The sequence below is a fragment of the Lipophrys pholis genome, assembly GCF_963383615.2.
Source record: "Lipophrys pholis genome assembly, chromosome: 14".
Taxonomy (NCBI): domain Eukaryota; kingdom Metazoa; phylum Chordata; class Actinopteri; order Blenniiformes; family Blenniidae; genus Lipophrys; species Lipophrys pholis.
In genome coordinates this window covers 18421642-18436975 of record NC_137633.1, presented here as the reverse complement: position 1 = coordinate 18436975, position 15334 = coordinate 18421642, and the positions used below count along the sequence as shown (strand labels likewise).

The following is a 15334-nucleotide window of genomic DNA, read 5'->3' as shown; positions in this document are numbered from 1 at the left end:
ACCGCAGTTATTGTCTTTTTTGTTACTCTTACACTTTATGAGATCAGATCACAGGCTGGATTAAACCCTCTCACAAGCTGACACATGTTCATCACCCCTAATTTAGCATTAACTGGGTGAGTTTCGGTTTGATGCCTTAAAGTTTAATGCTATGCAGTTTAAAAGACTTTGAAATGCCTTTGTTTCTCATCTGGTGAAGTAGCTTTAATTTTATGCAAAAAAAACCCAATTAATAGAAGAGTGGACACACTGACCAGAGGGGGTATAGCCTCCTAAACCCACCCTGGAAATAGCACTGTGGGTGCTACACTTTTCACACATACAAATAAACACAAAATTACACCCACCGAATTTACAAAACCATTGTAACTACTGTTACAATTCTTCTTTAGTACTGCAGGAATACACACTAACGCTTTATTGACTATGTCTGAAGGCCTGTAACCAACCGTGAGGCGTTCCCATAACGACGGTAGACAGCCCGCCATTCCCAGAAAGCGAGGGTCTGTCTTTCGAGTGTCGATTTTTCATCAGACCGATGGAAACAAAGGAGACGTCGGCATGTCAAGTCCAGGAGTAAACACAGTGAAATCAGCAGCAGGATGTTCCATTAAGTGTGTATCCATTACCCGCATCCATTTCCTGTCTGTGGTGTGTGTATGACATGGCCAGAAACACAGTAACAGCCTCTCCACAAACCTTAATGGAGTGAGCCCCAGGAGGAGAGCGTAATCATGGTTTCCCCTCAGTGAGCTGGATAGTAATGCAGGCTGATGAAACTGCACTCTGGCCTTCTCTCTCTGTCATACTCAGGGGGTCCTTGGGCTGAGGCCTCCATTATAGTCATTTCTATTGTTCTTCGACAAATTCCACTCCTTTTCTGACACTGGAGTCATCCATAATCTAAGCGTAGAATTCTGACAAGGCCCGCCGAACTACTGAGACAATTTAATCAAATAATAATATATTTGTTTGTAGAAAAAGGGGCTTTGGTGTTAAAAATAATACTAGAAGATGTGACACTGCGATGACTTTTTTTTTTTTTTTTTTACGTTTATAAAAAAATTACACATATAGACAAGAGCATCACGCTTATGTCAGACTTGCAGCCAAACATAGACGACAAGAGTGGCTGCCAAAAGAAAACAAAGCCCTCAGTAATCCTTTTATAGCGACTCCTCAGTGCGTCCTCAGTACAGGGTTGACAATAGTCTGGGATTGCATATCGTCCCAGATGAGTTCAGAATGTGTCTGCTTTGAAAACTTCACAACCATCAAATGGCGACAAGTGCAAAGTGCACTCGGATGAGCTTTTGCTGCTACCAGGAAGTAGGACAACGCACATAAAAAACGCCAAACACTAACACTAAAAATATCACAACTGCCTAGAAACCACTTCAGTTGTTCTATTTTTCTTCTCATACATTCCACAAAAATAACGTAAGTTGAGTTTATTAAATGTATTTTATTGCATTTATGAAAATCAGTGGTTTTCAGAGTGTGGGGTCTTAAGAAGGCTTCAGCAGCAGGAAACATCTGGGGGTCAGGGGGAAAACCATTTCTCACCATGACTTTTTTTTCCTCCTAATCGCTGAGGAGATCAAGATCTAACAATTATTACGAAAACCTTTACCTATTTTATAGACCACACACGTTTACAATCGGATTTATTGTTATACTAAAAACAACCTTAAGCTTTACTGCAAAGCTATAAATTGCAACAGCTAAGACTTAACTGACATTTCAAATAAAAAACATCTGCAGGTTTATGATTTTTTTATTGCCTATCGATCCCAAACTCAATGAGCAATGACATATTAGCAACATTATGTGAAAAATATTAGGAAGTCAAACAAAAAGTACCAAAGAATACATGACATGGTTCAAGCTCAGTAAGAGGAGCTTCCGCTCCCACACTTTGAAAACCCCTGATGGAAGGATTATATCCACATCTAACCGCTGGTTTGCTAGCAAATGCACTAAATTGCCTCTTTTTAAGCTCTGCTCAATTAGATCAGCATTAGAAATAAAAGAAGGCAGGTGTTTTCTGTCCTGTGGATCACTGGATCAAATACAACCATGATAGGCGCTGCTTTGCGTTAGATAACAGGTAGTGTTTACACAGTTTCCATTTTTCAAAACAATAAGAGGTCACTTAAGGCTAAAGAGCAAATCTAATGGTGATGATTGACCACAGCCTGATAAGGCAAAACACCTGCAGCACCCCATCGCTATCATGTCCTCTTCTTCTTCTTCTTCGGGGCCGTGTAGTTACTTGTGCGATGCTCCGTCCTGTCATATTTATCATGGCCTTCCCTGGGGAGATGATGGAGTGTGGATTGATAATTCATCAGACTAAATACTTTATATTCAGGCTGTTTAACAGTATGGCAGCAGCAGGCGGACTATTTATCTAGGTCAAGGCATGAATTCATGATCACAGACATCCTTCATGCGACTGACACACCATTTCCATGCAGAGCTCTTCTACAAGTCAAGTCTCTATGAGCTGCTGTTGTCCCTTTTAACGTCAATGTACGTATCAAATACCTGAAGCAGCGGTTGCAGTACAGGTCCCCTTCACAGGTGTGACAGCGGAGCGTGGCATCAGCGTTACAAATGCAACACCAGGGAAGCTCTTCGTCGTCGCTGTCGGATGGTTGATGTGCTACAGCAGCTGGAAGAGATCTGCTTGTAGATGTAGGAGCCGGGGTCTTAAACGAGTCGGATAAAAATAAAACTGTTTATAAAACTCAATATACTTTCAAAAAAAATAGGCATTTCATTGTGTATGAGTGTTTTTCAGTACCGTTTTCTTGGAGGATTTCTTCTTTTCTGTGTTCTTCGGGCCTCTCTGCTCTAACGGGATGTTGTATCCACTGGCCTCATCCAGCGCCGCTTCTTCTGAGAGCTGCAGCCACAATTAAAACTCACAACGTATCTGTTGTTCATTTCACAAATAATCAAAATAGGAAAAATAGCAACCTCTTGTGGCTATCTTAACTGCTTAACTCATCACAGCCTTTCAGAGTATCATGTACAGATCAATCATAGCATTATGGCCACTGACAGGTGACATGAGCAACACTGATCATCTCTTTATCAGAGGACCTGTTAGTGTGAGGATGATGTATTAAAAACAGCAAAAATAGGTAAAAGTTGGGATCTAAGTAAGTTCAATTAGGACCAAATAGTGATCATGAGATGACAGAATCTGTTCGTAAGACTCTGCACTGATCCTCCACAACATTATGACCATCTGCCTATAGTGGTGTGTTATAATCTACATTACCTGTTTTAACACTCTCATCACAGCCTCTTCTTCGGTCTCCTCTTCACTGTCAGGATGCTGGAAGTCCTCCATAGTAACTAAGAGTGAAATACACCACCACAGGATGCTTCTTATTTTCTGACATTGTGATATAAGACGTCAGTGGCGTTCTAGTGGCTATGATGCTGTGTACCTTTATCTGGGTCCTGCCCCTTCAGCTGAGCCAGCCTTTTGGTCATGTGGAGGATCTGATCCTGGGAATGGTGCTCGGTCCTCAGCTCCTCCATGGCCTCCTCAAGCACACGATCTTTCTCGGCCTCCAGCTGCTTGGCCGCACCCTGGTTCTCATCCAGATTCTCATCCAGAGTTCCCCCTTCCCCCTTGTTGAGATCATTCATGCAGCCACCTACTGCTGCAAGGGAAATAATAGCCCTCAAGAGTCACACTGAAGACAGCAATACATTAGATGTACTATAAGAACTCAATCATGTTATAAGTATAATGACTGTGTAACACTTTTTACAACTGCATCATTACTTACTAATTGATTGGGATCAATATCAATGATACCAGTAAATTCTTACTGCTCTCAGGATTTGATTGCTGGTTGTCAATCGCAACCTCATCCGTCATTTGAGTTATCAAGTCATTGGCTTTTTCAGTCTGAGTCCTTCGATCTGGAGGCTGATGCACCTGTATGAGCACACAAATATATACTCATCAGCAATAGCATTATAACCACTAACAGGTCAAGTGAATAACAGGTCTTGTAAGCATAAAAACGGGCGACCCGTAAAGATTTGAGAGTTTGATATGGATCAGATTGCAATGGCTAGATGACTGGATCAGAACATCTCTAAGCTCTTGTGGAGTGTTCCCTGTCGGCAGTGTCAGTGTCCGTGGTGGTGGTGAACTCATGGCCAAGACTCATTGATTCATGTGATCTTATGGGAAACCCATCTAACAAATTACAGAAAATAAAAGGATTTGATGCAAACATCAAGGCAACAGATTCCAAAGTACAACTTCAGGTTTTTACTTGATTCCATGCATCAATGAGTCAGTACTGTTTTGACAAAAAGGTAAACCTGCACAACATTAGACAGGTGATTATAATGTTGTGGCTGACGGATAGATATACTTCTCTTGCATTTAGAACAAACTATTCAGCTGGGCGTTGTTCCTCAATACAAATAAGTTTGGCTCTCACTGAGATGTACTGCAAAGGCTGAAACATTATAACAATTAGTGGTATGGGGCTCACACGTGGAGGAGCTTGAGATGGCGGAGGTCGACCCTGTAGAGCGGCAAGCCGGTCCTCCATGTTCTCCATAGAAGGAGGTGGCTGGCTGGGAGTTTTCAGTGCAGCAAGGCGAGACTCAATCTCTCTCTCAGAGGGGATAGACTCTAAATGAATAATAGCAGGTTTACAGTAGCTTCATAGCTTCCATAATGAATCAAAATGGTATCTGGAAATAAACATTTCATTACTTGGCGTAGTGTCTTCTTTGAGTTTTTGAAGTCTTTCAGCAATAGACTGATCTTCTTTACTCAAGCCTTTGGCTGGTAGGTGGCCTACTTTGCCGTTTCTACTCCCTCCAGATACACCAGGCTGTTTCGGCTGTCCATGTTGTTTGGCCTCAAGTGCAGCAACCCGTCTACGGAGTACACACAAATACTAAGGATATTACAATTTGTTGGAATCACAATTATTCTTTTTACCTCCAGATTTTCATTATATACTGACTTTTTGTAATTTTCAGGAGGCGACCATCTTCCAGCATCATTTGACGATTCTCCCCTGAAAATGATGACAAGAGAATAAACAACAATGTTTAAAGTTTTTTTTTTAAGGATTAACTTGCTTGAAAAATGACATTTCATTATATTGTATTGCTTTATATGACAATGCAATCTGTAAATCTGCAAGGATACTCCCTTAGAGTTAGGTTTCAAATACTGGCCATTGGTCCAGAGCCATATTTTCACATATATAGGTGCTTCTCAAATAATTACTGTTTCATTAAACAATGAATTGTTTTGCGAGTTATTTCTTCACTCATGATATCCAATCATCCCAGCTGGCTATGGGCAAAGTATTCCACCTTTTTGAGAAGGGCCTGCATTTATAAATGTTGCAAAAAAAAGTGTTCTTCAGTCTTTTGAAAAAGACAAAATACACCGTTCAATCACATAATACAATCAATACAAAGAGCTTAGAGTGCAATGGTTAGTGCCCTCGCCTCATATTGCAGGATCAAATACCCAATGGGCCTTCCTGTGTAGAGTTTGCATGTTCTCCCCGTGTGCATGGCTTTCCAGCCACGGTGAAAAATCATGCATGTGAGGTTAATTGGTGAAACTAAATTGCCCATATGTGTGAGTGTGTGTGTGTCTGTGTGTTTTCCCTGTGATGGACTGGAGACTTGTCCAGGGTGTATCCGGTCCTCGCTCATAGTTAGCTGGGATTGACTCCAGCACCCTGTGATCCTGATGAATGGACAAAAAGGGGATACTACTGCCCAGGCTAGTCCACTACACACCCACAAAAGAACAATTAAAGACTTAGTCGATTATTATTCCTAAATCAGACTACATACAGAATAAAACAACACGTTTAACCTCTTATAAGGAATGGTCTAAGGATTAGTTATACATTTATTCGGCTGTTCAGCATAACCACGGCACTCCCATAAATCCTGTCACAGTCCCTTCGCAATCAGCAGTTGAACTTTACCTCGTCAGATTGCCGTGGCACTGCTTGCAGACCTTCTGCTGGGTGTTGCCACAGCGAGGCACCACAGCACTGAAAGTCAGACAGCTGGAGCAAAAGGAGCGACCACAGTTTTTACATCCCAGCTGTGAAGACATTGCAGAACGCGTCAGGCTTTTCAATTGCACATCGTAGAGTGTGTGTGATATCAGCTGATGGCTTACCTCCTTCTTGAACAGACTAAACTTAGATGCACAGCAATAACAGCGGCTGTCCATATTAACTGCAGAATAAAGTCATGAGACAGCGCGTTGACAAATGTTGCCCCGGGCGGCCGAGTGTGTAAATAAACACCTCTTTGTGGGCTTTTAGTCACATTTATCTTTAAGGTTTTCAGGCTCTCCACCTCGCTGCTGAAAACCAAAACACGGAACTAAATCGGATGTCGTGTGGTGACGTGTAACTACGTTTTCCGTTTTGTGCTTCATCCAATCAGCTTCCTCCTCGCGCTCTCGCGGCCTCGTTCAAAACACAGACAACCGTTCAAAAACCCCCGACGCTTGAGCTCCAAACAGCTGAAAAACAGATAAACCACACCCAGAAGCGGTATGAAAAGCTGTTTTATTTAATTGTATATTAGTGTGTACATTGCATATATGACATGTGAATGTTGGTTGCATTGCGATAATGTAGATGACGCCGTGGCTAACGTTAGCCTGCTACTAGTGTGTTAGCTGTCTCACAGTTCCACGTTTAAGAGGAGACGAAACTAACTGAGCTCTAAAACTACGTTAATAGAGCTTTTACAGGTTTAGAACTTTTATAATGCTGGTAGCAACTTTGTCCCAGAGCAGTAAACGTAAGATCCCACGTCTCAATAGCCCTGCGGAAATATTCAACAAAGCAATGGTTGAGCATTTGATGCACGCTAAAACAGTTTTAATTGGAAGGGAAAAGCCCATATGGGACACACACACACACACACACACACACACACACACACACACACACACACACACACACACACACACACACACACACACACACACACACACACACACACACACACACACACACACACACACACACACAGGGAGAACATGCAAACTCCCTACAGACAACTCAGCATTTAATCCATCCCATCTGTAGTTGACTCTAACTACTCATAGAGGCAGTGGGTCGTTTATCTTAGGCGATTGGCCTTTTCCTAAACGAAACACATCAGAATCAGATCAGACACGGCTCCACATAGAATGAAATGATTAAGCACAGAATGGAACGATTTTAGTAAAGTTAGATAAATATTGCTTTAACTGCTCATATATACAAAGTTATACAGAGTACATATAAATGAAAGTCAAAGACAATCGCAACAAATTAAGATATCAGACTTGACAAAATGAAATACAACAAGAGATTTAAATCCATTGAAAAATGATATTTTTTTCCTCCTTTAGAGGCGAGTGTGAAGCTTTTAGATGTTAGTGCTTTAAAGATCTGTGACCAAAGAACTGTATCACTATTTGCTATTTGATGTGGCCACCATTCTTCCAGGCACATCTAACCGGCACTTTGTTTGTAAAGGCACTTGACGGACATTTGGAGATCTAACCACAGATATTATGTGGAGGTAATCTTTACGTCTCCCAAACAAACTTCATAAAGTTTCAATCAAGGCTTTTTGGAGTTCACACACAGAATTTGTCCCAAATGCATTGCGCCTCTTTCTGTCAATTAATGACATTGACTGTATGTTCGTACAGGCGTCTCCTGCAGAATTTAGAGCCAATCAAATTCTTCCCTGATTATTACACACCTGCCTCAAACAGCACATGGGGCAAAAGTGAAGAAATGATTGAATGCTACCCTAAAGGAAGAAGCAGAAAAGTTATGTAAAGATTGCCTCCTGTCATAATAGATTGAATATAATCTGGATATTACTCATAAACATGTTCCTTTCTGTAGGTTTTGGGGAATTTATTTCCACAATGGCAGAAGGAGGTGATGTGGACTGGGAGCTGAGCAAGGAAAACATCCAGCCACTGAGGCGGGGCAGAGCGATATCTGCCTTACATCAGGCACTCAGTCAACAAGATGGACCCAGCTCTGTCATCAACCAGCAGAGACAGTATGGATCAGCTTTGCCATTCAATGCGATGAAAAAAAATTATTTTCAAACATTTTGTCATTTTGTTTTCACATTGCAGAATGAGTTTTGTGACTGTTTAATTTTTCCAGGGCCTTTGAGTCTGAGTTGCGCATGTACGACGGAGACGATCCGCTTAGTGTTTGGGATCGGTGAGTTAAATATGCAAACGGTCAAATGTATTCATGAGGGCAGCTCTTAAATCTTCTCCTGATCCTAACATGGTTGTGTATCTACAGGTATATCAAATGGACCGAGCAAACCTTCCCTAAAGGAGGAAAAGAGAGCCACCTCGCCACGTTGTTGGAGCGAGTTGTGACCAGATTCACGGAGGATAAGAATTACTACAGTGATTCTCGCTATGTTGACCTCTGGATCAAATTTGTGCGTGCATTAGTCTTGCATTGACTATTCCCCGGGTTTCTATTTTTAGAAAGGAATGCAGCCTGGATAATTCTTGACTTTTCTGTGTGTGATGCGTCACCAGGCGGAGACCTGCACGGAGCCGTTGGACATTTACAGGTACATGCAAGCTCAGGGAATCGGACTGACACAGACGTCCCTCTACATCGCTTGGTCTGAAGAGTATGAGAATCAGGGCAACTATCGACAAGCAGACATTGTCTACCAAGATGGGATTAAGAATTGTGCCGAACCACATGACAAGCTTCTCCAGTTTCACAAGTATGGACCTTGTCTGGTGAAGTTTTTGATGAATGTCCAAGTCAAAAAGTGTTTCCTAACATTGTCTTGGTTCATAGGGCGCTACAGGCTCGCGTGGTCCGACAGGCAATGATGAAAGTGCATGAGGACAGTAGTGAAGATGAGCAAAAACAAGCTGAGAGAGCTTCACTGGTGGATCTCAAACACAGAGGAAAGAAGAAGGCCATCGCGCCCATCAACAGAACTGGGCGGGCTGTCAGAAGTGAGCACACACAATCTGTTTTGAAATTCCAAGCTGCTATCGACATTACATCTCAGCATTGTTATGGGAAAATGTGTTTAATTTTCAATTTATTTGTACACAGATGTCGCTGGAGGCCTGCAGTCCCACGGTGCCCCTGTCCTGGGTAACGCCTCCAACAGTCGGATGGTGATCTTTGATGAGAACAAAAGTCAGAGTGAAAGTCACTCTGAGCCCAAGCTTGAATCTTGGCTGGCTCCTCCCACCTCGAGGGCAAAGGAGAATGACCAGAAGGCTGAAAAATGGTGTGATGTCAAGGTACAGGGAGAAACAAAACAGCTGCTGCTGCTATTGTGAGTTGATTTCAATGTGTATTATAATCATCCAGAAACCATTAATTTTGGTCTTTTTCTACTTCTATTTCATAGCTACCCCAGAAATCAAAATTTGGACACACGGTTATGCCGCCGCCGCCTCCGAAACCCACCTTCCAACCATTTGTCGAGGAGTCGGATGAGCCTCCAGCAATGTGAGTGGCATAGTATAAGCACATCTTTAAAAAAAAGAGAGAGAGAAAATCACACAGTGGCCTGGAAGTGCAAAACACTACAAACATCAGAAAACACTTCCAAATCCAAAAAACACTGCAGGGTCGTCACTGATTGGACACGCTGCCAATGACACGCTCACCGCTGATTGGACAGAAGCACCGTCCGTCTCTAACAGGAAGTCATCCCTGCTCACTGTACCGCGGTCCATTGAAAAAAGACTGTTCTTCCATACTTGAGAGACAATATATTTTGTCCTCATTGTGGCCTATAGGTACTGACGGCTGGTCGAGGCTTTATTGAAGCTTTGATAGTTCATTTTAAACATGCTTCATTATTGGAGGCTTTAATGACACACAGTGCTCGAGGAAGACATCTAGTGGTCAATAAAATTAAGTGCAATGGAGACATGCTGTTGATGGGTTCATAGATTGCTTTGGATTTGAGTTAACATGCGCGTTAGTGTTCAAATACACTAAATGACTGTATGGTTTGTTGTGGATACAATAATAATGAGTCATTGGCAGCAATCCAGTAAATGACCACCCTGCCGTCAGCAGATACCAAGTGTTTTTGGATTGGGAAGTGTTTTCTGAAGTTTGTAGTGTTTTGCACTTGTTATGTGAATCACCAAGTTGTAACTGAGCGTCTCACCCTCAGGACGCCGTGTAAGATCAACCCGGCGGTGAACACGGTTTTATCAGCACGTAAGCTGGCCAGAGAGGAAACTCCTCTGAAGAGACTACAGGAGCATCATCAGCACCAGAAGGAAGCCGAATCTGGAAAACTACAGGAGCAGAGCATGTACTGTAAAGAGCTGCTGCTCGGCGGAGCAGCAGAGTTCTGCTTTGAGGAACTGCGTGCTGACCGCTACTTCAAGAAGAAAGCACAGGAGGGTCAGAAGGATGGATCCAGCTCTGGAAACTGATCCTGAAGACGATCAACGTTGTTCCTTTCAAGATTTTTCTCCTTCATTGTGACCAGATTTCACCCGCAAGTATCATGGAAGGATTGTTGATGTTTCTTGTAAATATTCATGTTACTAACATCAGTTAAAGACGAAAGCTTTTCGGAAACTTTTTGAACAGGAGACACTATCTTGGGTCCCTTAAAAACTGAATGGGTGGACAACCCAGTTTACCCGAATTGTGCAACAAAGGCTCCATTGTTGTTTTCATGTTATTTTTTTAGTCCTAATGCGAAACACTTGTCCCACTGCTTTACACTCAACTTCTGTCCTCAATTCAGCTTTCTCCGATTGCATTGTTCTCAAGAATAGTGCTTTTTATGTTTGCTATCCTTGTGTTTTTTCTAGCTTTTTCTAACAGTGAGAAGACAAACGTCCACTGGAGTATTTTCACTGGACTTTCAGTCTTGGTTTGAGCGAATGTCCTTTCACTTCTTGCTTCAATAAACCTGTTGAAACATCTGAAAGGGGTTTTACTTGTTTGGTTTTCTGAAATTGTGTAGAATGAAAACCTGCTTTGGGTACAATATCAACTTTTGAGACATTTAAAATCATGAAACAGTAATCACCAAAACATCATTTTGATATCAAAATCTGTTTAATGCTGCAGTGCGGTCTCCTGAACTACTAACCTTCCATCACCTGTTGCAATACCACTTTGACCACAAGATGGAGCAATGAGTTGCTCTTGTGTTGACCGTCCTCAATCTAGCAAGAGAAAAAGAAACTGACCATCAAAACAAGATTGACTTAAGCTCTTTATAATAACTATTACCTCGGCAAATTAATAGTCAGTTTGACTAATGGAAGGTGGGATGGTACAGTAACTCACTACTGCCCACCAGTGTGCAGAAGTGGCATCACATCAATCTTTCACCATTGTAGCACAATAAGGTATAATTATTATAACAGGAATAGAAGAGGAGAGTGTATGTGAAAAAAGTTGAAAAGAAACTATCCAAAAGAAAAACTCATAAAATGTACGCATTTTTCACTTCTTGGTGACATTAAGCAAATTAATTATCAAATGAATATTGTGCCACAAGAAACTAATGCTGGATTTTAGGAAACTACATTTGAATAATAGTTTTTAAAATCCACAACATGTATTCTATCATCAGTGAGCATTACAATGATTCAAACATTGTGTTGCTATTTTCCTCGTGTGAAGTGACTGAATTTAACCGTCTCCCTGCTGGTTAGTTCTTTTACAACAACTAGTGGCCATAAATCCTGTGCGCAAACCCTGCATGTGGCTTTAAATGTTAATCATTGTCCAGGAGAGGCCTCCCACAATCCCTCTGCCTCAAGTCATGGGTGTAAACCCAATCTAGTGTCATGATGATGATGGGATCCACTTCACACACAGGACAGACTTTGATGAATGACTTGGGGATTGGTGGTTGGCTCATTAGCAAGTTAAATCTACCATTTGCAGTTGTGGGCAGGAGGAGGCCTTGCTTATCCCCAGGAGGCCTGGCAGGAGTGGAGCTGCCGTTTATTCACATGGCATCACTGGAGAAGCAGACTTTCAAGGTACAGTATATTAAAAACTCTTAAAAATAAGCTTATTAAAGGCAACAGTCATGATGCGTTTCAAGCATATGACCATAGACTCCACCACATGAGCAAAGACTTTACTTTGTTTCTGAATGTTCTAACGTTTTAACCTCACGAGTAGATACATTTCTAATTCACTTGTCGACATCCATGTTTTACTCTTTGGTTAAAATAAAGAGAGCAGAAGTGCAGCTTGCTAATGCCACATGCACAACATTCAACAGAAAAATAATTAAATACTAAAAGCTGACGGAAATTCAGGCCGCAACGTTTCAACTGAAAACGCAACTTAGAAAACATGCCAAGTCTGTCTCTGTGTAAACAGGGAAAATGCAACTCTGCTGAAACACTGCTACTGCACATGCGCACCATGGCCAGTCGATGGACAATAACAACAATGGCGGCCTCCAGAGTGTCATGACTCCAAGTCCATATTTTCCTGGGACTTGGTAGTTTTACAGTTGAGAGTATATATAACAATAACAATCCAATTCCTTCGTCTGTCCATACGAATATCTGTGTACAAGCCATTGTTAACGTTTAAAGCATAATCCCTTCCGCACACGTGAGTGTGGTTTTAATACAAAAATAACCAACAGCATCCACTAGTGACCCAACGTGAAAACTACAGTTTTCAGCGTTTCTGTCTTTTCAATGTAAATGGGCATCATTTTCAAACCGTTTCTGTATAAACATGAAACTTTTCTGAAACCAAAATGCAAAAACGATGCATTTTCATTTGAAACGTTGTGTAAATGGGGGATCAAAAGAGATGGACTTAAAACAAACTGGTTTAACTCACTACTGCCACCTAATGCACAGAGGTGACATTACTCACAATTCCCGATACTGCACCTCTCACACAGTCCCCTCTGTCATCCAGCCTCTTCTCCTGTGGTGAGGTCCCACACTGTCTACTGTAAATTTCCCCCCTACGACCATTACAGCAGTTGAAATTTATTCAATAAATGATAGGCAACATGATCCGCAGCCTCACCCTATCATAATATAACACGGCATAACTGCACCATAATAATGTATCTTCTCTGGCACGACTGATTAAAAGCTCATCCCATGAAAGCAAGCAGCCAGCGACTTGGACAGAAAATCCATAGTGCTCCCTTACAGCACTGGAGACACACTACAAGCAGGCTCCCTCTCCTAATGTGCTGCAGACGGTCCCTGGGAGAAAAGCTTTTGTCCAGGCCGGTTAAGTGTGACAGACACAGCCGCTGTGTTTACAGGCTCCTAACCTATCTGCACAGCCTGCATCCACAAGCCCTGGGTAACACAAAAAGTTTCCCTCCTCTCTTTCCAGAGATGTTGCCTCACATTGACGTGACTATTTTCAAACAGTGCCCATGGACAAGGGAGGAGAGTGCAGAATTTCAGCAGCATGCAACTTGTCCTAGTTTCTATTGCAAACACTTGCAATGAAACCCATTTGATTCAAGCAAAGGACGGTTATTAAGTTATTACCTAAATGTCTCATCATCATCATCATAGCACCTTTGACATGTTGTAGTTTAGATTTAGAAGTCAAATAATCCAATTTGGTTTTTCATTTTAACTTATTATAGATACATCACGAATCAAATCATGTTATTTTACTAATAGTACTAATACTTTATTTAAATTATCCTTTATTTCTCTACTTTCAAATTGGAAAGTTGTCTCTGAGTGTGCCTCATAGTTTGATTTAAATTCAAACCTTCTGGTCGGCTTTATGTCTACATTTGTTTACAAAACAACTTGCCATAGTGGAATCTTTATAAATAAGTTGTTTGTCTGAAGAATGTTCTTCAAATGCAGTTTTTCATTGTTTACAAACCTACAGAAATATCCTCAAAGTAAAATCAAGGACATAAAAAAGTTTAGTCATACGTATCCCATTCAAAAGTTTTTTTTCCCTTTATAGCAACTTTCCACAATGATTGTCATTACTTAGATCCGCTGACAATCAAGGGAGCACCATGAAAGTTCTTCTCATCCTTTGAAAACTTTGTATAGTTTAGAGTTGTTGATATAAGTTTGTTTAAGACTCATATGACAAACTGTTTGACTGTCAAATATACATTTTTACTTAAATCTTGTCGTCAATCTTCATGTTTAATCTCGTAAATTGATCTGACATATAGGTTTTTGCAATTGCAGGCTCAAAATTATGACAGCCATATATTTGATCACAGATGACTTCCTGTCTTTATTTTTCCAAGCTGAGATAAGTTTCCATATTTATCTCTCATCAGGGTTTAGCGGCTGAGTGATGCAAGCTTTGCCCAGATTTCTGCTGTAGTTGTCTCACTCTTGCAGAATTAAAATGGCTTTATAGGTCATCTGGAAATGTCAGTGGATTGTGACAAGAAATTACATTTGCCGTAGCTTTGCAGGCTGAACCCAGATAGCCAGTAGTGTAATCCTTACACATCCATCCTAAACAATAGAGTGCAATTGAAATGCAAACAATCAAGGCAGTATCACTTAGGTATCTCCTGGGCTTTCATTTTAATGCTGCTGTGGTCTAAAGACTGGTATTGTCATGGTAAGCCCCCCCCCCCCCCCCCCCCCCCCCCCCCCCCCCCACCCCACACACACACACACACACACACGTCATACAGCACCAGCTTTGTCAGATTGCACTCCTCTCCTGAGTAAAAAACTCACCAATAATTCACATAAAACCATGTGATCACTCCTCTGGGACATCCTAAAATGGAAACAACACTCAATAACTAGAAGCAGTTTAATATGACTTTGTCTCGTCTCTACAAAGATTTATTTTATACTGGCACAGGAGGCAAGTTTCCTCGGAAAAATGAATAAAACAAGTTAAACTCATCATCTTGATGAAACTAGTGATTCAATGAATTCATGAAAACATGCCGACTTCTTTCAATAATCGACTTTTCAGAGCAGCACACATTCATTCAGGCCGAGCAGATTAAGTGTGGGCGATAACTCAGCCCAGCTTTTGCAAACACAACTTATACTTCTTGATAACTGCTATATTTCGTGTCTATAAATGTAACTGCTTCATTGCTTTTGAACTCCCAAGAAATACAGAGGATAAGTCCTGCGAGTCACACCAATAAATATCTGTGACAATAATGCTGACAAGTCGGAGTGATGGAGGGGGGCCGCGTGTGCCAGACCCCCAACAGGCAAATCTGTCAATGTTATGCAGATTGATTCAGTGAAGCCTTTTCTTTTTCACTTGACTTTATT

General features: G+C 41.4%; 2 protein-coding genes across 3 annotated transcripts; one reads left to right on the top strand and one right to left on the bottom strand.

Annotated features, from left to right (window-relative positions):
• Nucleotides 1-1050: 1050 nt before the first annotated feature.
• Nucleotides 1051-6419, bottom strand: zfyve19 (zinc finger, FYVE domain containing 19). 2 transcript variants are annotated; one of them, XM_080480337.1, is made up of 11 exons: nucleotides 6209-6419; nucleotides 6009-6130; nucleotides 5019-5072; nucleotides 4763-4929; nucleotides 4536-4678; nucleotides 3856-3964; nucleotides 3465-3683; nucleotides 3293-3369; nucleotides 2810-2911; nucleotides 2551-2714; nucleotides 1051-2316 (listed from the first exon to the last, which is right to left on the bottom strand). In XM_080480337.1, exons 1-11 carry the CDS (start codon nucleotides 6260-6262, stop codon nucleotides 2235-2237), a joined length of 1293 nt encoding a protein of 430 aa, XP_080336463.1. In that variant the 5' UTR covers nucleotides 6263-6419; the 3' UTR covers nucleotides 1051-2234. The 2 variants fall into 2 exon arrangements, with proteins under 2 accessions (XP_080336463.1, XP_080336464.1); XM_080480338.1 differs by having other exon boundaries at nucleotides 1057-2316; nucleotides 5019-5806.
• On the top strand, nucleotides 6392-11020 carry bub1bb (BUB1 mitotic checkpoint serine/threonine kinase Bb). The gene is made up of 9 exons (XM_080480339.1): nucleotides 6392-6590; nucleotides 7950-8112; nucleotides 8223-8282; nucleotides 8370-8514; nucleotides 8618-8814; nucleotides 8892-9055; nucleotides 9159-9352; nucleotides 9463-9563; nucleotides 10243-11020. The coding sequence occupies exons 2-9, from the start codon at nucleotides 7973-7975 to the stop codon at nucleotides 10508-10510; spliced, it is 1269 nt and encodes a 422-aa protein (XP_080336465.1). The 5' UTR covers nucleotides 6392-6590; nucleotides 7950-7972; the 3' UTR covers nucleotides 10511-11020.
• Nucleotides 11021-15334: the final 4314 nt, after the last annotated feature.

Coding starts and splice junctions, on each gene's coding strand:
- bub1bb (XM_080480339.1), top strand. CDS start 7,973: ATGGCAGAAGGAGGTGATGTGGACTGGGAGCTGAGCAAGGAAAACATC. Junction 8,113..8,222: donor GTCATCAACCAGCAGAGACA/GTATGGATCAGC, acceptor TAATTTTTCCAG/GGCCTTTGAGTCTGAGTTGC. Junction 8,815..8,891: donor AAGCTTCTCCAGTTTCACAA/GTATGGACCTTG, acceptor CTTGGTTCATAG/GGCGCTACAGGCTCGCGTGG.
- zfyve19 (XM_080480337.1), bottom strand. CDS start 6,262: ATGGACAGCCGCTGTTATTGCTGTGCATCTAAGTTTAGTCTGTTCAAG. Junction 6,131..6,208: donor TTAGTCTGTTCAAGAAGGAG/GTAAGCCATCAG, acceptor ATGTCTTCACAG/CTGGGATGTAAAAACTGTGG. Junction 5,073..6,008: donor TGCCACGGCAATCTGACGAG/GTAAAGTTCAAC, acceptor CATCATTTTCAG/GGGAGAATCGTCAAATGATG.